General features: G+C 42.9%; 1 protein-coding gene across 3 annotated transcripts; it reads left to right on the forward strand.

Annotated features, from left to right (window-relative positions):
- The first annotated feature begins 170 nt into the window (after positions 1-170).
- On the forward strand, positions 171-21,886 carry LOC112540023 (zinc finger protein with KRAB and SCAN domains 3-like). Of its 3 annotated transcripts, none has more exons than XM_088129354.1 (5): positions 171-905; positions 1,217-1,349; positions 1,514-1,584; positions 2,223-2,349; positions 4,294-8,409. In XM_088129354.1, the coding sequence occupies exons 1-5, from the start codon at positions 531-533 to the stop codon at positions 6,705-6,707; spliced, it is 3,120 nt and encodes a 1,039-aa protein (XP_087985480.1). In that variant the 5' UTR covers positions 171-530; the 3' UTR covers positions 6,708-8,409. The 3 variants fall into 3 exon arrangements, with proteins under 3 accessions (XP_087985480.1, XP_087985482.1, XP_087985481.1); XM_088129355.1 differs by lacking the exons at positions 171-905; positions 1,217-1,349; positions 1,514-1,584; positions 2,223-2,349; positions 4,294-8,409 and adding exons at positions 11,741-12,369; positions 12,681-12,813; positions 12,978-13,048; positions 13,936-14,062; positions 16,852-21,886; XM_088129356.1 differs by lacking the exon at positions 2,223-2,349 and having other exon boundaries at positions 204-905; positions 4,294-4,534.
- Positions 21,887-22,491: the final 605 nt, after the last annotated feature.

The raw sequence follows: 22,491 nt of genomic DNA on the forward strand, positions 1-22,491 counted from the left end.
CTTGGGACCCATCCTCAGGAGGTTGAACAGTCCAACCATAGGTCTCACCCCCCACGCCCCGGGATCTCCTCTCAAGGCTGCTTGAGACCCTTTCTGCCGCCCACCATACCCCCAATTCCTCGAAAGAGCTCCACTCAGGGGCACCTCCCTCCCTTCAGGGTGGGTCAGAGCATGCGCAGGAGAGCTTTGCCAGCAGTGGCCTCCTTCAGGAAAGAGGCGGACGGGGGCCGGCCGGCGCATTGCCCCTCTAGGAAGAAGCCCTCTCTCGCTCGCAGGCCGAGGCTCCTGGAGACGGAGAAGGCGGCGGCGGGAACTCAGAGTCGGGGGTGGGTTGCCACTGTGCTTCCCCGGGGCAGGAGTGCGAGGGAGCGCCAACCCGCCTGCCCCGGAGGCTTCGTTCCCTGCAAGCCGGGAAGGGGATATCGAGGACCTGCTTCCCACAGCGCGAGGGGCCCTTCGCCCAATGCGGCCGGGAAGGAGAGGAGCGGAGTAGGCGCCGCCGGGGAAGCTTGGCCTGAGAGGCCCGCAAGATGGACTGGCCAGGGCCAGGGGCGGGTGGCGCAGCCCGAGGCCGTCGTGCCGCGGAGCCCGAGGAGGGAGGGCAGCGCTGGCCCGAGGAGCCCCCCAGCTCAGGCGCCGAGCGCTTCCGAAGGCTGTGCTACCGGGAGTCCCAGGGGCCGCGGGCAGTGTGCAGCCGCCTGCAGCAGCTGTGCCATCAGTGGCTGAAGCCCGACAGGAGCACCAAAGCTCAGGTGGTGGACCTGGTGATCCTGGAGCAGTTCCTGGCCGTCCTGCCCGCGGAGATGGAGAGCTGGGTGCGGGAGTGCGGAGCAGAGACCTGCTCCCAGGCGGTGGCGCTGGCCGAGGGCTTCCTGCTGAGCCAAGCGGAGGAGAAGAGGCGGCAGGTGAGAGGATGGTGATGGTCCTGGGAGGATGCCCGAGGAGGAACAAGGAGTCCTTGTTTCCCGAACTGCCTTGCCCGCCCCCAGTGCGGCTTCTAACGGTAGAAGGGACTTTGGTTTCCCTCCGTTTTCAGGCACAGCGTTGCGTTTGCCCACCCAGGTTATTCCGCAGGAGGAAGGGGGATCCCAAGTGTACGTGGATCTCTGCCGACGGATCTAAGATGGTCGAGCTTTGGAGGCAGAGAAGAGTCTCCTCCTCCTCATGTTCAGTTGGTTTAGCTTTTCTTCTTCTTTGATCCTGGCTGTTATTTCAGATGCAGGAGCCGTTGATGAAGGTGGAAATGGTCGCGGTATCTCCAGAAGGCGGAGAAGCGCTCTCCGGTCTCTCTATGGAGCATCTGTTGGGAAGGATCTCTGAGGAGGATCCAACTCGGGCCACGTTGCCATGTAAGTGAAGGTTGGTTCTGAGGGCAGTGAAGCCTGAAGGCATTTCATTCATGTGCTTCTTCTATAAATAATTCTGGGCTGGTGTTACATTATATTGCTTCCCCATAGCTGACTCACCCAGCTTCCAAATATTCTTTATCCATCTCTTTTTATCTTGATCACAGGGAATGGAAGGCTGCTGATGGAAATTGCTGAAACATCCCCTCCTCTTTGTGGTGGAGCTGCAACAGCTCAGGTAGGAGAGCTTCATCAGAGCTGGGAAGCCTTTGGGGGCCCCAATTCTGTCAGGAGATTCAGTGCAGAGCCTGTTAAGGAGCTCAGGTGTTGAGATCAGGATTTGGCTTGGTCCTGCTTTCAAGATGGTTGTTTAAACATAAACTACAGAAAACAATTTGGAAAAATCAAATTCATTCATGCAATGTTACTATTACATGTATTTTCAATTTGTTTATATATTTGTATTGTGCTGAACAAATTTGGGCTTGTTTTGGGAAAAGCTGCCCCTAACAATTTTCTCCACACATGGCATGTCAGAAATTAGAGGGAACATTGTACCAGGCAGGTGGACAGAATACCACTGCTCCTTTGAGCACTTTCGCTGCACCATTTTGAATCAAGGAAAGGGTCCCCGAGATTTCTGCATTGCTGTACTCTAACCTGGATGTAAGAATTGCATCTTTTTGCACTTGTCAACAATATCTCAACCATAGTGACTCTTTGGAGAGGCAGCTACAAAACCTGGTATCATTTCATGTCAGAAAAGGAGCTTTCTTTCAGTTTCAAAGCTCTGGCATTTGGATCTATGAAATATGGGAGAAAACTTGCAAGTCCTTCCTGGGACTTCTATTGAGGAGCGTTTCCTTTGACTTTCAGGGCTTGGTGTCCTTTGAGGAGGTGGCGGTGTATTTCACGGAGGAGGAGTGGGCGTTGCTGGGTCCCAGCCAGAGAGCATTACATGGGGAAGTGATGATGGAGAATTCTAGGAATGTGGCCAGTCAGGGTAAGGGTCCGCTTTGCTCTGGGTTCAATTAATTGTGAAAAGTCTTTTGTTGTCCAAGTGCTGAGAAAGTACCTTCTAGCTAGAAGAAGGACATTTTTTTAATATATTGAAAATCGTGAGTAGATGGAGAATTTGGTAGATGACTCACAAGATTGTTTCTCATTTGAGCCTTTGAGGAAGCTATTCTTTAGTGAATATGACAGTTTCTCTCTAATCTGATCAAGAGCAGATGCCCTGAGCAGCTTTGGTGAGGAAGATACTGCCCTGTATCTCCCTTCTGTCTGTTCCTTACAACTATCCTATTCCCTAGGTTGCCTAATAACCAATGGCGATTTTTCACATTGGCTGTTTGGACAAAGGCCTCTCCTTCAGCTGCTGGGTAAATCATGTGTAAACTCCCTGTAGAGCTGGAATAAGTGGCATTTTCCCCTGAGTCATAGTGCTGCAGCCCTAGATAGTTCTACAGGCACTGTTAAAAAAGATACTGTCTTGAAACCTGGGATGATTTCAAAAAGCCACATAGCTTTGCATCCAGTTAGTTAAGTCACACAGCTGCTGCATAAGCAAAGCAAATTCATATTTTAACATTTCTGCAGTGATACTACACGCATCGGCAGTTTAGCATCTTCTCATCATTCTCACACATTTAAGGCTTCCTTTCATCAGTTTATAGCATTCAGTTCAATTCCCCTCTTTGACATATCACTATCGTTCTTCTACCAATCCCTAAAATACTTCTTCCAGAATTCCCCAGTTTCAGTTTTGTTCCCAAAAAGGTTCATCCCTTTTTCTTCTTAATTCTCACTGCTAGCTCTAGCTGACAGTTGAAGAGTGAGGATGGATGCACCACTCCCATCCTGCTTGTACCAAAAGTCATCTGTAAGTGTGATCAGTGAGGTAGGTAGTCCTCACTTAACGATAGTAATTGGGACTGGAATTTCTGTCACTAAGCGATGCAGTCATAAAGTGCGATGTCATGTGACCCCGCCGCTTAGCAATGGAAATTCTGGCACTTCCGGTTGCTGTCCTTAAGCGAGTCACCACGTGTCATTAAGCGAGAATGTCATCTGGTCGCCATTTGCGACATCCTGCCAGCTTCCCTATTGACTTTGCTTGCACGAAGCCAGTAAAGGAGGCCGCAAATGGCGATCACGTGGCCGGGGGATGCAGCAACTGCTGTAAGTGCAAGGACCAGTTGTAAGTACCATTCGTTCACCACTGTCATAAGTGTGAACGGTCATTGAATGAGTGGTCATTAAGCGAGGCCCACTTGTATTATCCTTCCCAATAGTAGGGAATACAGCACATAGATGGAACTGAGGCTGCTAACCTCTTTTATTCTTTCTTTTTCTTACCTAATGCATTATATCATAGGATCATTGGGTTGGAAGGGACCTTAAATCCTACCCCCTGCCCAATACATATCCTTGCCAGGAAAACTCAATTTTGATTTGTACTTCAACCATCATATTCTCAGAGCCTCTTTTATGTTTGAGGGAGACATTCACCTTAGGAGAGATAGGTTAACAATTATAACACATCCTCTTCCCTGTCATTTGAAATGCCGTGATGAATTTAGGCCAGTTTGCTCACTATACAGTATAGGGCATTTCCAAAATTCCATTTGCTGTTATAAAGGTGAAGGCATCAATTCAAGAGATCCACAGGTTTTTTTTACAGTTTGTTCTTGATGCTCCTTGCTCCTGATTATTCCATTTTTGGGCAACCAAAGAGCAGAGGGGTTTTAAACTTTAAGCCTTATTTTAGGTATTAGATTCAGTCACTGGAGCAGCATAAACTACCAATAAAATTAAATCTTTTCTTCTAGGCTTACAAAGAGGAACCCAGAAAAATCTTGGAGATGCAGAAATAATGGATGCAGCATTTTTCTGTGATGAATGTTATGATTAACTTTTTTTTCTTTTCTTGTTTTCTTCTAATCAGCTTATGGGCAAGAGCATGACAATTACAATGAGCCCAGCACAGTGCTATTACAAATGCTCAAGTCTGAAAAAGGGGCACTTCAAAAGAGTAAGAAAAGTTGCATGAGGAATGGAGGGAAGAAATCTTCTGGTCACAGGGAAGTCCACGACCTCTCAGCGCAGCAAGTTCACCAACAAGAAAAAAAGGGAAAATATCTTGGATGTGGCAAAACAGACAAAGAGACATCTGATTTCATTAAACACTGTACAACTCAGACTACAGAGGAATATCAAGAAAATGGGCCAAGTATCAGTCATACCTCCTCTTTTACTTTACATCCCCAATCGTATATCAAAGAGACAGCACATGCATTTATAAAAATCAGTTTGAGCAGTCATCTTATTTCCCATAAAGAGGAAATACTGTATGAGTGTGGAAAGGGTTTCAGCAAGAAGCAGTTGATTTTTTTACCCCAAAAAATTCACCCAAGGGAGAAACCATATAAATGTGTGCGGTGTGAAAAGACTTTCACTCAGAGAAGTAACCTTATTATACATGAAAGGATCCACACAGGAGAGAAACCATATGTATGCCTGGTGTGTGGAAGAAGGTTCAGTCAGAGTGGTCATCTTACAAGACATAAAAGAACCCACACTGGGGAGAAGCCCTATCAGTGCACAGAATGTGGAAAAAAATTTAGTTTTTGCGGTAGTTTTATAGTGCATAAGAGGTTGCACACAGGAGAGAAACCGTATAAGTGCTTGGAATGTGGAAAAACCTTCAGTCAGAACAGTCACCTTTTGAAACATGAGAGAATTCACACAGGGGAGAAACTGTATAAATGCCTAGAGTGTGGAAAGAGTTTCAGTGCAAGCTGGCAATTTAGATATCACAAAAGAATTCACACAGGGGAGAAACCATATGAATGCTTGGAGTGTGGGAAGAGCTTCACTTACAGCAGTCAGCTTACTTGCCATAAAAGAACTCATACAGGGGAGAAACCGTATAAATGTTTGGAGTGTGGAAAGGATTTTAATAAAAGCAGCAGTCTTACAAATCATAAAAAAATTCACACAGGAGAGAAACCCTATAAATGCACAGAATGTGGAAAGTGCTTCAATCAGAACAGTTACCTCAGGAAACATAAGAGAATTCACACTGGGGAGAAACCATATAAATGCCTAGAGTGTGGAAAAAGCTTTACTCAGAGAGGTCACCTTATGATGCATGAAAGAATCCATACAGGGGAGAAACCCTATACATGCACTGAATGTGGAAAGAGCTTCAATCAAGACAGTTACCTTAGGAAACACAAGAGAATTCACATAGGGGAAAAACCATATAAATGCACTGAGTGTGGAAGGAGCTTTTGCTACAGCAGTCGCCTTACATGCCACGAAAGGATTCACACAGGGGAGAAACCATATACATGTTTTAAATGTGGAAGGAAGTTCAGGGGAAGTGGTAGCTTTATTATGCATGTAAGAATTCACACAGGGGAGAAACCATATAAATGTTTGGAATGTGGAAAGAGTTTCAGTCAGAACAGTGTCCTTATTTGCCACAAAAGGATTCACACAGGAGAGAAACCATACAAATGCATGGAGTGTGGAAAGCACTTCAGTCAGAACAGTAACCTTATCAAACATACAATAATTCACAGAGGGGAGAAACCTTGTAAGTGCACAGAGTGTGGAAAGAGGTTCAATCAGAAAAGTCTACTTGTGCAACATAAAAGAATACACACAGGAGAGAAACCTTATAAGTGCATGGAATGTGGAAAGAGATTTAGTGTGAGGGGTAGCTTTATGAGACATAAAAGGGTACACACAGGAGAGAAACCCTATAAGTGCACAGAATGTGAAAAGAGATTTAGTGCAAGAGATAGCTTTATGACACATAAAAGGTTGCATGCAGGAGAGAAGCCATATAAATGCTTGGAGTGTGGAAAGAACTTCACTTGCAGCAGGTATCTTACATACCATAAACGGATTCATACAGGGGAGAAACCGTATAAATGCATGGAATGTGGAAAGAGTTTCAATGCAAACTCACATCTTACAGATCATATAAGAGTGCACACAGGAGAGAGAACATATAAATGCTCAGAGTGTGGAAAGAGCTTCAGTCGGAACAGTGTCCTGATTTGCCATAAAAGGATACACACAGGAGAGAAACCATATGAATGCACAGAGTGTGGAAAGAGCTTCAGTCAGAACAGTGTCCTTTTTTGCCATAAAAGGATACACACAGGAGAGAAACCATATGAATGCACAGAGTGTGGAAAGAGCTTCAGTCAGAACAGTCACCTTATCAAACATAAAAGAATTCACAGAGGGGAGAAGCCCTGTAAGTGCACAGAATGTGGAAAGAGCTTCAGTGAGAAGAGCCACCTTATGAGACATAAACGAATTCACACAGGAGAGAAATCATAATACCTGGAAAAATAATAAAAATATGAGAACTGTAGATTTAGGGTCAGTTGGAAGAGTGTCTTTATAAGACAAAATGGAATTATAAATGCTTGGAGTGGGAGAAAGTTTGAATATCATCAGTGGACTTCTTTTTCAAGAAAACAGGAAAAAAACCCACATGAATATGTGAGTTTGCATTAGCTACATGGATCCTAAATAAGTGTAGTATGCAAATATACTATTGAACATCAACCAATGGATCAAACAATAATAGGACTGCAATCTTACCAAACTCTTTAAATGAGTGGAATGTAGAAAAGGTAGTGATGGCTGAAACTTCTTCAAAATGACCCTGACAAAGCATAGGCTCCTTTTGTTGCGTGAAAAGGAATCATAATCAGTGCAAAATAATATTTCTGATTTGTTCATCTAACAAGTAAAGCTGTATTTTGAGTAGACTTTTAATGAGATGCACGCAAGAGAGGAGAAGCTAGAGCTGAGTTTGACCTTTATGACTTCCTCCATCTAGTCATTCTTGGAAGCATTACCGAACATGTTTTCTGATTTATTTTTTCTTCCAGCCTGCAGCACTAATGTTCCAGGTAATCCAAGTCTTGGTGGCCTTGCTTGGCTCCTGAAATCAGCCTAAATTGGTAGCTGCTGTAATTTATTGAGGCCTAAGATGACCTAAATATACACTGACAAGCAGTTCCTATAAGGAAAGAAAGATGGCAGTAAAGGAAATTGGTGAAATGGAATCACTGAAAGATATGTGAAACGGGAGAAAAGAGGGAGAGATCCCCAAAGAAGAGTACAGTCAAATAGTCTGGAGTTGCAGAGATGGTGTCAAAATTTGCTGGCAGTGGATGTTCAGAAAAAGGGCCTATTCAGTTGCATAAATGAAAGCTAAAAACCATCAGTGTATCAGGTGCTTAATGTGTCAGGTGCTTTGGAAGTTCAGTTGGGCCCTTACAGATCATTCCTTTCCCTTGAAATATACAAAATCCATCTTTGAAGCTTCTTGCTGCATATCCTAATGTGATGCTGTACCATGAAGTCGGTTTACTTACAATTGAAACATCTGCCTCTAATTAGGTCTTTCCTTACTGGCTTAAGCTACTTTTTTCCCCAGGTGGTTTGGGTTCTCTAATCTTGGTTGACACCTTTAAGTCTTCCCAGAGCCAGGCGCTTCATGAGAAATTATAATTTTTTGGCTTTTCATGGGCCACAATCTCCCTGGTAGGCCCTGAACATCTGTGGAACAATCTCAAGCAGTGTGCTACTGACGTGGAGATACAAAGGGACCTGCCAGGTTTTGCTGCAAAGATTTTTGAGCTGCTTATTTATTCCACCCTGCTAGGTACTTCAGCTGCAGAACAGTCCCCAAATTCAGAATGGCTTTATCCTTGGCCAGATTTAATGCTCTCCCAAGAACTGTTACTGAGGGGAGAGATTGAAACATCCCATTCCTGCTGAGACTCTGCCCATAACAAGGAGGAGTAGTTGAAATGTTGGATCATGTTGTATTGTAGTGTCCTTTCTATGCTGATGCTCACCAGGAGTAATTGCTAGAGATCCCCCTTAATAATGCAGAGAACCAGCCACTGCATTTGGTCCTTTTTAGCTCTTTAGCTTTTAAAGTTATTATTATTATTTTATAAACTGTTGTATTTTATACCACACTATTATATTTCTGCTAATTAAAATATTAATATTAAATACAGTTTATTGTAGATTTTAATTATATAGTGATTTTGTATTTTACATTAGCTATTTTTATCTATCTTCAGTTACTTTACTATATTGATTTGATTGATTATGTGCTATCAAGTCATTTTCAACTCCTAGCAACCACATATATAGATTTTCTCCATAATAGTCTATCCCTATCCTGTTCTTTCAAGTCTCCCAACGGTGCACTCATTGCCACTGTAATGGAGTCCATCCACCTTGCTGCTGGTCATCCTCTTCTACCTTTCCTAGCATTAGCACCTTTTCCAGAGAGCTTTATCCTCACATAATGTGTCCAAAGTAGGATAATTTGAGCCTGGTCATTTGTGGCTCGAGTGAGAACTCTGGGTTGATTTGTTCAGTGATCCATCAGTTTGTTTTCTTTGCTATCAGGGTATTGTCATCAGCATAGTGCAGGTTATTGGTGTTTCTTCCTTCAGTTTTAAAACCATGCTCATCTTCCAATCCAGCTTCCCTTAATATATATCCAGCATATAGGTTGAATAAATAAGGGGAGAGTAGAGGAGTCCCACTCCTTTGCCGACCTGGAGCCAGTTTGCTTCACCAAGTTCTGTCCATACTGTGGCTTCCTGACCTGTATATAAGTTTCTCATAAGGACAATGAGATGTTCTGGGATTCCCATTTTTCTGAGCACTTTCCACAGCTTGATGTGATCGACACAATCAAAGATTTTCCTTTAATTGATGAAGCACATACTTCTTTTTGGTATTCTTTGTCTTTTTCAATTATCCAGCATGAATCAGAAGTAATGTTTCATGTTCCCGGGCCTTTTCTAAAGTCACCTTGAACATCTGGCATCTCCTTTTCCATGTAAGGCTCTAATCTGCATTGAATGATCCTAAGTATTATTTTTCTAGCATGTGACATTAAGGATATTATATGATAGTTTTCACACTCTGTTAAGTTTCCTTTTTTGGTATTGGAATGTAGATTGATGTCTGTGTTCTCTGGATTTGTTGGCATAGCTTGGTTAGAACCTTGACTGATTCTTCTTCTGTTGCTTGCCATATGTCAGTGGGTATTCCATCAGTTCCTGTAGCCTTTTGACTTGGTATAATGACTATACTATATAGTGTTACCCAAATTACAAAAATCTACTATATTCACATTTGTTTTTAAAACCTTAAATTTACAGTCTTAATGGCACTAGTATTATGATTTTACAGTTTGTGCTCCTGTTCTGAATTTCAGTCAGTTCATATATAGGTTAAACTATTGCCACAAACTATAGCAGAGGATGAGATGGTTAGATAGCATCACTGAAGCTATGAGCATGAAACCGAGCAAACACAGGGAGGCAGTGAAGGACAGGAAGGCCTGGCGCGATATGGTTCATGGGGTCACGAAGAGTCGGACATAATTTAACGACTGAACAACAACGATTGCCACAATGGAACAACTGTAATTTTAAGGTTGAATATTACGTTAAACCGATTGATGATTGAAATAAGACTATTCCTACTACAACTACGACTAATCTAGAGTTGCAGAAATGGTCTTAGGAATGTTCTAGCTGAGCTCAGGTTGGCAAGTGATATTGAGATAAAGGGACTGTTCAGATATATTCAAAATAATAGGGAAAAAAACCATCCATGTATCAGGTGCTCAGTAGATTTTGGGGAAAAAAGAAAAAAAATCTGAATTAAATTTTCTTTTGGCTCAGTTTTCTTCACCAAGGAAATCTGAATCCCTTCCCACAGTTGTTAGTCTCCCACCTCCAGTATTGTTTCCAAATTTAAGAAAGATTTAATCTGGAACAGCAGCAAAATTGACCCAGTTCAGCAGCTGAACCTGGTAAAGCACCAGATGTAGACTTTGCATAACTGAAATATTACATGCCAGAGTAGATTGGTGGGCTCTAGTACTTGCCTTTTTGTCCATGTTTATGAACTGTAAAGCAATGAATTCCAAAGATTGGGGCCTTGTTTTGACAGTCTGTGAAAAAGGAAATCGGAATCTTTCCATTGATTACTGACATGAGTCTCTTTGGTATTATTAGCAAAATACATTCCAAGCACCTCTTAGTTAAGCTTGTGGATTGGACAGATTCAGAGAGTATATTGTCTGAGGAAGAAATTGGATTCACACTTCAGCTCCAATCATGCTCTAATTCTACAGTTTCTGCAGAAAAGTATACTTCTGAACCATAGGCTTTTCTTTATAGACTTTAGAGCAGCTTTGATTTAATCCCCAGTATTACAAAATTCTTCCCTGATAGAAGACTGGTACTATATATAAACTTTATGATAAATCAATCAGAACACTTAGATGTACCTCCCCAGGACAGTGTACTAGTGAGATCTCTGTGAATAGAGGAGTTGGGTCGGGCCGTATCCTTGCCCCATTGTCATTCAATTTTATGTCAATGCACTGCTTCCCAAGATAAATGACCTATCCTATTACTCCCCAAATTAGTGGAGAAAGATGCAGCATTCCAATTCTGTTACATCCAGATGATAAAGTTTGACTTCCCCAGCCCTTGGTTGGCCAAAGAAGGGCATTGCGAGTTTTGGCTATCTACTGTGTTTCAGAAGCTTTGGAAATCAATTACAGGACCAAAAAAAAATATTTTTTTTAATCAGGGATTGGACAATTTGAAGATCACACTGTTTATTACTCTGGACATGAAAAACAAGGAACGGTGTCGCTTTTCTAGTTAGGAAGGGTACAGCAAGAAGAGTACTTGGCTACTTCAGTGACCGAATAATAGCAATTAGACTTCTAGTCCAACCCCCGCCCAGGACAGGGATCTTCAGTCATCCGAGACAAATGACTGTCCAACCTTGATTTCGAAACCTCCATCGAGGAGGCCCAAGGACTTCAGGTAATATGCTCTTTCACTGCCTTTGACAGTCAGGAAAATCCTCAGTCTTCTCCCACGTGATCACACACTTTTCCATTTTCTCGAAAAGAAAAAGATGGAAACAACGAGAGGCGGGGGGGGGGGAATAACTAGGAGCACCTGCAACTAGCTATCCGTGGACGCCCGGGAGCAGCAGCACACTTGGGACCCTTCGCCAGGAGGTGCGACAGCCCGACCACAGCTGCCACCCCCCCTCCCTGGTTCCCCTCCCAAGGCTGCTCTTTGCACACATTGCAGTCCTGGCAGCTTCCTTCCTTTAGAGTGGAATGGAGCACACGCAAATGAGTTTTGCCAGCAATTGCCTCCTGGACGAAAGAGGCGGAGAGGGTGGCAGCCGGGGACCCTTTCATGGAGGGCGGGAGGCGACTGGAGGGGGCCGGTCGGCGCGTTGCCTCTCTAGGAAGGAGCGCTCTCTCGCCCGCAGGCCGAGGCTCCCGGAGACGGAGAGGGCGGGGCGTTGCGGCGGGAGCGGAGAGCCGGGAGTGGGTTGCAGCTGCGCTTCCCTGGGTCAGGAGCGCGAGGGAACGCCAACCCGCCTGCCCCGGAGGCTTCGTTCCCTGCAAGCTGGGAAGGGGATATCGAGGACCTGCTTCCCGCAACGCGAGGGGCCCTTCGCCCAATGCGGCCGGGAAGGAGAGGAGCGGAGTAGGCGCCGCCGGGGAAGCTTGGCCTGAGAGGCCCGCAAGATGGACTGGCCAGGAACAGGGCCAGGGGCGGGTGGCGCAGCCCGAGGCCGTCGTGCCGCGGAGCCCGAGGAGGGAGGGCAGCGCTGGCCCGAGGAGCCCCCCAGCTCAGGCGCCGAGCGCTTCCGAAGGCTGTGCTACCGGGAGTCCCAGGGGCCGCGGGCAGTGTGCAGCCGCCTGCAGCAGCTGTGCCATCAGTGGCTGAAGCCCGACAGGAGCACCAAAGCTCAGGTGGTGGACCTGGTGATCCTGGAGCAGTTCCTGGCCGTCCTGCCCGCGGAGATGGAGAGCTGGGTGCGGGAGTGCGGAGCAGAGACCTGCTCCCAGGCGGTGGCGCTGGCCGAGGGCTTCCTGCTGAGCCAAGCGGAGGAGAAGAGGCGGCAGGTGAGAGGATGGTGATGGTCCTGGGAGGATGCCCGAGGAGGAACAAGGAGTCCTTGTTTCCCGAACTGCCTTGCCCGCCTCCAGTGCGGCTTATAACGGTAGAAGAGACTTTGGTTTCCCTCCATTTTCAGGCACAGAGTTGTGTTTGCCCACCCAGATTATTCCGCAGCAGGAAGGGGAATCCCAAGTGTACGTGCATCTCCGCCGACGGATCTAAGATGGTCCAGCTTTGGAGGCAGAGAAGAGTCTTCTCCTTCTCTTGTTCCACTGTTTTAACTTTTCTTCTTCTTTGATCCTGGCTGTTATTTCAGATGCAGGAGCCATTGATGAAGGTGGAAATGGTCGCGGTATCTCCTGAAGGCAGAGAAGCGCTCTCCGGTCTCTCTATGGAGCAGCTATTGGGAAGGATCTCTGAGGAGGATCCAACTCGGACCATGTTGCCACGTAAGTGAAGGTTGGTTCTGAGGCCAGTGAAGCCTGAAGGCATTTCATTCATGTGCTTCTTCTATACATAATTCTGGGCTGGTGTTACATTATATTGCTTCCCCATAGCTGACTCACCCAGTTTCCAAATATTCTTTATCCATCTCTTTTTATCTTGATCACAGGGAATGGAAGGCTGTTAATGGAAATTGCTGAAACATCCCCTCCTCTTTGTGCTGGCGCAGCAACAGCTCAGGTAGGGAAACCTCTGGGAAGGCGGTTGTCTGGTTTTGTCACAAGATTCAGTGCAGAGCCTGTTAAGGAGCTCAGGTGTTGAAGTCAGGAGTCGGTGTCGTCTCACTTTCAAGATGGTTGTTTAAGCACAATTTGCAGAACAGTATTATTGAGAAATCTAATTCATTTACGGAAACAGCTGATTATTTAAGTTGCTTGTTCCTGCTGTGGTTTACAGTACTTTATTTTAAAACAATCCCTTGCTGTCTAAAGCACGTGGAAGAAGAAGAATCAGCTATCATGAAATGAAAGCAAGGAGCCATTTTTAATTCATTCGTTTTTATTAAAACATCAGTAGGACTATTCACAATATGTTAATAAATCAAAGCAATTAAATTACAACAATAAACGATTAGCATTAAACGTATAGAGGAGTACATAAGATTAAAAGATATATGTGCAAGGCATGGATTTACAGAAGATGACTGCTCCTGCAAAAAGAATATCTTAGGGTATAAAAAGAGATGAAAGGTTTAATACAGAAGGATATCAGACAAATTCAGTTAGGTTTGAAGATGAATTCTGCCAGCAGGAAATTCCAACCACGCAGGTGGGACAGGGCTCCAATGCTCACCTAAACGCCTCTATGGTTCCATTTTCAACCAAGGAAAGGCTCCAAGATGGCTGCATTTTTAAAATGCAACCTAGATGTTTGAGGTCCATCTTTATACACTTGTGAACATTTGCAAGCCATAGTGAATCTTTGGAGAGGCAGCTGTAAAACCCAGTAGTACATCATGTCAAAAAAGGAGCATTTTCTCTTTTCCAAAACTTTGCTTTTAAGATATATGAAATCTGGGAGATAACTTTCTAGGACTTCTCTTTAGGAACATATCCTTTGAATTTCAGGGTTTGGTGTCTTTTGAGGAGGTGGCAGTGTATTTCACAGAGGAGGAGTGGGCACTGCTGGATCCCAGCCAGAAAGCCTTACATGCGGAAGTCATGATGGAGAATTCTAGGAATGTGGCCACTCTGGGTAAGGGCCTGCTTTGCTCTGGCTTCAGTTAATTGTGGAAAGTCTTTTGTTGTCAAAAGTGCTCAGAGAACAGCATCTGGCTATAATAAGGACACTTTTTTAGATATATAGTTGTGTGAAAAAGAAAGTACACCCTCTTTGAGTTCTATGGTTTAGGTATCAGGACATAATAAAAATCTTCTGGTCCTTAGCAGTTCTCAAAAGTAGGTAAATACAACCTCAGATGAACAACAACACATGACATATTACACCATGTCATCATTTAATTTACAAAAAGAAAGCCAAAATGGAGATGCCATGTGTGAAAAACTAAGTACACCTTATGATTCAATAGCTTGTTGAACCACCTTTAGCAGCAATAACTTGAAGTAATTGTTTTCTATATGACTTTATCAGTCTCTCACATCATTGTGGAGGAATTCTGGCCCACTTTTCTTTACAACGTTGCTTCAGTTCATTGAGGTTTGTGGGCATTTGTTTATGCACAGCTCTCTTGAGGTCCCACCACAGCATTTAAATTGGGTTGAGGTCTGGACTTTGACTGGGCCATTGCAACACCTTGATTCTTTTCTTTTTCAGCCATTCTGTTGTAGATTTGCTGGTGTGCTTGGGATCATTGTGTTGCATGAACCAATATCGGCCAAGCTTTAGCTGTTGGACAGATGGCCTCACATTTGACTCTAGAATAATTTGACATACAGAGGAGTTCATGGTCGACTCAATGACTGCAAGGTGCCCAGGACCTGTGGCTGCAAAACAAGCCCAAATCATCACCCCTCCACCACCGTGCTTGACGGTTGGTATGAGATGTTTGTGCTGATATGCCGTGTTTGGTTTTCGGCAAACATTTCCACTGTGGTCTCGTCTGCCCAAAGGACAGTGTTCCAGAAGTCTTATGATTTATTCAGATGCAACTGAACAATCAAGGTGACATTGGTGTTCTATATCTGTTACGTGCTGTTTGAAAAGAGTTTTGCCCTGATCATGACCCATGCTGTGTAGACCCAAGGATGACATTTTTAGTGGCCACTGGATGTTTCTACACAGATTGGAAGTTGTCATTCATCATTAGTGGGGCATGACCGTGGGGAAAGAAAGATAATCTGACCCAGTGGTTGAGTATGGGCAGCCAGACTCTAGCCTTCACTTTCATAAAGCCTATGTCCAATCACAAAGTGGAATTAGAGACAGAGATTTGAAGAAGTGCTTTTAGAAATTTGTATGGTGCAAAATTGGGGAAAGGACCCAGCTGGACACCATAGAGAAACTGTGCTGATGGCTGGGCATCAAATAACCTGAGAGCTGTGGGTATATATTGGCAACATTTTGTCTTTAGGTATTTAAGGATGATTGGCTGGGCTAAAGGTGTCAGTTCAGCTACAGACTGATGCCAGAATGGGTCCCCAAAGTCCAGATTGTTTTTAATGGCCATCTGAAAAAAAAGTTCCTCCCCAGGGCCTTCTCTGATCTTAGTTGGGCAACAAGGCTCTTTTTCTCTGATACTGACACTGGTGTTCACGTTAGCAGGTCTTCCACAGATTGACTTCAGTAGAGGTGTCCACATACAGTTACTGGAAATACATTTCCCAGGTCCATGGACATGTGACAGTCCACCATAGATAGACTGTTGCAGTATGAGCTTGATGTGATTTGACTCAGGTCTGATTCCTGGATCTTGGATTTGTCTGTAGAGTTGCTTGTATTCCCTGAACTTTTGGGTTCCTTCTCTGTGGTGAGATTTATAATCACTATAAAGACCCTGGGTCTCAGACTGATCTCCCATGCTTGTAATTGCTGTCACAGCACACTCATTCATTCAAATCACTCAGATCCTTCCTGTTTCTCTTAGTTATCAATTTTTTCTTTTTTGAAATTTCATTTGTGAATTCCTGCTCTTGACCAATTACATCTTTGTATGTCTGTCAGTATAGTTCATGTAGTTGATGAGATGCAGGCAACAGAATGGTGGGTTACTAGGTTGTCTTTCAGAAATTTGTCTTGCATAGATAGGGCAATCATGCTTGGGTTAAAATTCAATTTTGGCTATTCTTGTGGCATAGTAGCTGAATTGTGACAAATACTGAATAGTATTGCCTTTCCCAGTAGCAGAGAATGCAGCACATAAGGTGAGTAGAACTGAGGCTGGTAACCTCTTATTCTTTCTGTGTCTACTTAAATGCATTATATCATATGATCAATGGGTTGGAAGGGACCTTGAAGTTCGTCTAATCCAATCCCCTACCCAGTTGTTATCCTTGCCAGGAAAAATCAATTTTGATTTGTACTGCAACCATCATATTCTCAGAGCTTTCTTCATGTTTGAGGGTGACATTCCTTTAGGAGAGATAACTAGAGAATGTTGATGTCCTGTTCCTATGATATGAAATGCCCTAATGAATTTAGGCCAGGTTCATCACTATACAGGGTAGGGCATTCCCAAAACTACATTTGCTATAATAAATGTCAAGGCATCTATTGAAGAGGTCCACAATTCCTTCATACATTTTGTTTTTAATGCCCCTTGCTCCTGATTATTCAGTCTTTAGACAAACAAAGAGCAGATTTTTTTTTCACAAGGAAAAAACAGAAATACCTCATAAAATTAAGTGGGGAATAGTCCAAAAGAATATCAGAGGCACTACCAGAAATAAAAAAAGAAGCTTGGTTTCTTCTAGGTATACAAAGAGGAACTCAACAAAATCTTGGACATACAGAAATAACAGATGCAGCATTTTTCTGTGATGAATGTAGTGATTAACTTTTTCTTTTCTTTTTTTTCTTCAAACCAGCTTATAGGCAGAAGCATGAGAATTTTAAGGAGCCCAGTGTAGTGCTATTACAAGGGATGCTTGGAAATCAAGAGGCATCACAAAGAAGTAAGAAAAACTGCATAATGAATGGAGGGAAGAACTCTTCTCCTTTTGGATATAATGAACTCCATGACTTCCCAACCCAGCTAGTTCACCAACGAGAAGAAAAAGGAAAATATATTGGATGTAGTGAAAGAGACAAAGAGAAGTTTGATTTCAGTAAACATTGTACAACCCTGACTAAAGAAGAACAATATGAATATCAAGAGGATGGGAGAAGTATCAGTTATACCTCCTCTTTTAATTTACATCACCAGTCATATCTGAAAGAAACACCATATACATTTATAAATTGTGGGGAAAGTTTCAATTTGAGCAGTCATCTTATTTCCCATAAAAATGAAAAACTGTATGCGTATGAAGAGGGTTCCAGTAAGAAACAGTTGCTTATTTTACCTGCAGAAACTCCCCCACGGGAGAAACCATATAAATGTCTGCAGTGTGGAAAGGCCTTCACTCAGAGATGTAAACTTATCATACATGAAAGGATCCACACAGGGGAGAAACCATATGTATGTCTGGTATGTGGAAAGACCTTCACTCAGAGATGTAAACTAATCATACATGAAAGGATCCATACAGGGGAGAAACCATATATATGCCTGGTGTGTGGAAGAAGATTCAATCAGAGTGGTCACCTAACAAGACATAAAAGAACCCACACGGGGGAGAAACCATATACATGTCTAAAGTGTGGAAGGAAGTTCAGTGAAAGTTCAAGCCTTGTGATGCATGTAAGAAGCCACACGGGAGAGAAACCATATATATGTACGGAATGTGGAAAGAGCTTCCGTCAGAACAGTGTCTTTGTTTGCCATAAAAGGATCCACACAGGAGAAAAACCATACAAATGCCTGGAGTGTGGAAAAAGCTTCAGTCAGAACAGTAGCCTTTTGAAACATAAAAGAATTCACACAGGGGAAAAACCGTATCAATGCCTGGAATGTGGAAAGAGATTCAGTGTACGCTCAGATCTTACATATCACAGAAAAATGCACACAGGGGAAAAAACACATAAGTGCTTGGAATGTGGAAAGAGCTTCAATTGCAGCCGTTACTTTATTCGCCATAAAAAGATCCACACGGGAGAAAAACCATACAAATGCCCGGAGTGTGGAAAGAGCTTCAGTCAGAACAGTCACCTTATCAAACATAAAAGAATTCACACAGGGGAGAAACCATATCAATGCCTGGAGTGTGGAAAGAGTTTTAGTGCAGCCTTGCATCTTACATATCATAGAAGAATGCACACAGGGGAAAAACCATATAAGTGTTTGGAATGTGGAAAGAGTTTCAATTGCAGCAGTTATTTTATTTGCCATAAAAGGATTCACACAGGGGAAAAACCGTATAAATGCCTGGAATGTGGAAAGAGATTCAATAGGAGCAGTCACCTTGCTTATCATAAAAGGATGCATACAGGAGAGAAACCATATAAATGCACAGAGTGTGGAAAGAGCTTTTCATATAATAATGGCCTTAGATACCATCAAAGAATCCACACTGGGGAGAAACCATATACATGCTTAAAGTGTGGAAGGAAGTTCAGTGCAAGTGCAAACCTTATGATGCATATAAGAATCCACACAGGGGAGAAACCATATAAATGTATGGAATGTGGAAAGAGCTTCCGTCAGAACAGTGTCTTTATTTGCCATAAAAGGATCCACACTGGAGAAAAACCATACAAATGCTTGGAGTGTGGGAAGAATTTCCGTCAGAACAGTAACCTTATCATACATAAAATAATCCACACTGGAGAAAAACCATACAAATGCACAGAGTGTGGAAAGAGCTTCAGTCACAAAAGTCACCTAACAAGACATAAAAAAATTCATACAGGAGAGAAACCCTGTAAGTGCACAGATTGTGGAAAGAGTTTCAGTCGGAATAGTCACCTTACGAAACATAAAAGAATTCACACAAGAGAGAAACTGTAACTTGGCAGCTTTTATCACAAGTATTTTCTTCTCATAAAGGGACCTACAAGGGAAAAACAGTAGAAATATGTGGACTGTAAAGTTCAGTTGCAAGAGTAGCATTATCAGAGCTAAAGGAATCCACATGGAGGAACCATAAAAACATCTGAAGTGTGGAAATAGATTAAAAAGGGGCACTGCACTTATTTCTCATAAGTCCTATTGTGGGAAGAATGCCCAGAGTGCATAGAAACTCTCAATATCAGACTGATCTTTTAAGACCTGTCGTCTTACATCCCAGAGGGATTCCACTCAGGACAGAAACTCTGTAAATGAGTGGAATGTGGCCCTGGCAAAGAACGCCCCCCTTTTGTTGCTTGAAAATGAATCATAATCATTGCCAAATAATATTTCTGATAACCCAACATGGGAAGCCATATTGTTTTGAATGTGATGCACATAAAAGAGGCGAAGGGTTTTTGATCATGCCGTGTGGATACCATTTTGATCCCCTGCAGATACCCTTAATACCCTGGAGCTGAGCTTGACTTGTTATAACTTCCTCCATTCAGTTGTTCTTGGCATTATTACCGCTTTGACATTTTTTAATGACTTTTTTTCCTTCCAACCTGCAGTGCTAATGCTCCAGGTGATCGTAGTCCTGTGGCCCAGCTTCACTTTTGAGATCAGCCTGGGTTAGTAACTGCTGTCACTTGTTGAGGCATAAGAGGTCCTAAATATGCACTCACAAACATTTTCTATGAGAAAAGGAAAGGTATTGGTAAAGAAAATGTGTTGAATAAGAAAAGATTGAAGAACCCCAAAGAGGAATGCCTGGAGGAGGAGTTGTTGTTGTTGTTTAGTATTGTTGGTCGCACAGTCAGCCAAATGTTTAGACTGGACTTGGCATTTTATCCACCTATCAAGTCCTTCCCAAGGACTTGGGATAGGCAGATGCTGTTGTTTGGTGGTGCTAAAGGTATTGTTGCAGGATGTCAGTTGTTCCAAGTAAATCTCCCGTTTGCAATTGACTGATGGTGATTTTGTCAATGCTGATGGTGATCAAGTGGTGCTCCATATGTTTTGGGATTGCACCCAAGGCGCCTATTACTATTGGTACTACCTTTGCTTTCTTTTGCCACAGTCATTCTACTTCTATTTGCAGGTCTTTGTATTTTGTGATTTTTTTCCAGTTCTTTCTCTTCTATTCTGCTGTCTCCAGGTATTGCAATGTCCACTATCCAGTCTTTTTTGTCTTTCTTACCAACAATTGTTAAGTCTGGAGTGTTGTGTGGCAGTTGCTTGTCTGTTTGAATTATTGTTGTTATTATTATCCCATTTTTTGTTATATTTGGACACCTTAAGGCAGCAAACATACCCAATACTCTGTCTCCTATTTTCCCCACAACAGCAATCCAGTGAGGTAGGTTGGGCCAAGAGAGAGTGATTGGCCCAAAGTCACCGAAATGTTCAGGTTGAAAATGACCTAAGGTTGGCAAGGTATATTCGGTATACCAGGTGTTCTGTGGATTTGGCTAAAAGAAAAAAATGAACTGAATTCTTATTTTGCCCCAGTCTTTTTCACCAAGGAAGTATAAATCCCTCTCCACATTGTGAGACCCAATCTCAAGTATTTCCCCAATTTAAGGGATTCAACCTGGGATTGTTGCATTGGAGGCCAATGGGGTTTATCAGATAGCTCAAGTTAAGTTGAAAACAGATTAAAGCAGGTGGGAATGTTCAGCATTGTAAAAAAAGTCAACCAAGAGGGATATAATAGCCCTGTTGAAGCATTTGGTGAGGTGTCCCATAGAAGAAAGGAAAGGCTTGTCCCAGTTTGTTCCACCATGTAGAATAAGCGTGGCAGAATCCAGTTGAAAGTTACAAAAATGTCATTATGATAATAGTGGTGAAACTGTCAAATACTCAATAGCAACCTCTGCCAGCCCCCCCAATAAAAAAAGGAACACACTTCCTCCTCTCCAAAAGCCCACTTTTAGCCAACTCTGTAAAAAGCTTGCTACAGTCTTGTCCCTTAATTTAAGAAGAATAAAATATTTGGTGTTTTTTTTTCCTTTCCTGAGAAGCACACTACTTTTTTCTGCTGTATCTTTTGTTAGTAAAAGTGTAGATGAATTTCTCACTCTTTTTCTTACTCTGCATCTCCAGATGGAGGTGAGTTGCTTCAAATTAGTATTATGTTTTCCTCATTTTTCAAAGATGTGTAAAGGTGGAACATGGATTGTGAAAAGAATGAAACCACATTCTTAGAAACTTGAAACAACAAAGTGAAGAGAGAGCACACTGAACTAAGCAAACTGAATTGGACCAGGAAGGGCCACTTCAGATCCAATGATTATGTGAAATACTATTCAGAGCTTGAGACCATCCAAAGCAATGGGGTGGCTATGATACTCAGAAAAGACTTTGGCTGACTCTGTGTTCATCCATAACTCATTAAACAAGATTCATCATTGTTTCCTAGCCAGCAAAAGCCACACAGTCAGCATCTCAGATCAATGGCTGCTGTCCAGTGTTGCTTTGACATTCCTTGGTTTGCCTTTGGGGGTTCCTCTGCTCAACTTTTTTGTGCTCCTCATGCGCTGAGAAACGTGCTAATCATTGCCTGACCACATTCCTCAGAGGTGTTCTCCCCTCTTCAGACCAAGTGGCATTTGCTGTGGGAGGAAGGAGAGTTGCCTGTATTTGGCAGGAAGGAAAATAACCATAATTAAAAAGCTCAAACAGGATCTTCCTGACTGAGGCAGGGATGTCTCTTGTGCACCATAAAGAGAGTCCCCACAACTTCTTCCTCTTTGGTTTCATTCTCTAGGAGCAGAGATAAGGTCCTGTGGGGGGGTGGGAAAGAGAGGCTGGAAACTGGGATTTAACATCTCTCCTCCGCCTGATGTCTTCTCGTGTAGATTTATCTATTGGAGGTTCTTTTTAGTCCCTGTGTATGAGCATTTCCTTGTATTTGTCTCCTTTGCTAATGATTGCTTGATATGTAAGTACTTCAAGTTAAAAAATAAAAGCTGTATAGTTATTTGTTTCTTACTATTATAATTTCAAAGAAAAAATGATACAAATACAGGATTAAAACAATACTGTATAGAAAATACAGTAAAAAAAGGGGGGGGGAAACTAATGAGCAATAAAATACAAGTGGATAACTAAGAAGTCTTGAATAACCAGCAGATCTAAAGTACCATATGGCTAATACATTCTAATAGGCCATTAATTACTTAGGATACTTTAGAGATTTCATGCCCAATTTCTAGTCAAGACATGTCTCTATTAAGCTGTAAAAATATCTGATTAGTACAATAGTGGTCCTATAAAAGCCTGTACAGGGGGCAATGATAGAACATCTGTCTGTCTGCTTGGACATCTTAAGGGAAGGTGGGCTGCAGATACCATTCAGATAGCCTTAGGATGTAGTGGGAAAAGCCAAAGGAAGCTCCAGATGAGCCACCATGATCATTTCCAGAGATTCTGGTGGTCAGTAGCAAGTCTGATGTCTCTTGAAATAGCAGAAGGGCAGCCCTTCCGTCCAGAGAACTCAGAAGTTCTGACAGGACTACTGAGTTAACCCTTCTGTCTGGGTTCACACAGCGAAAGTGAACCAGTCACATCCTTG

Source organism: Python bivittatus, unplaced genomic scaffold, assembly GCF_059951505.1.
Source record: "Python bivittatus isolate LINGU-HERP-01145 unplaced genomic scaffold, Pbiv_v1 ctg000810_np1212, whole genome shotgun sequence".
NCBI lineage: Eukaryota > Metazoa > Chordata > Lepidosauria > Squamata > Pythonidae > Python > Python bivittatus.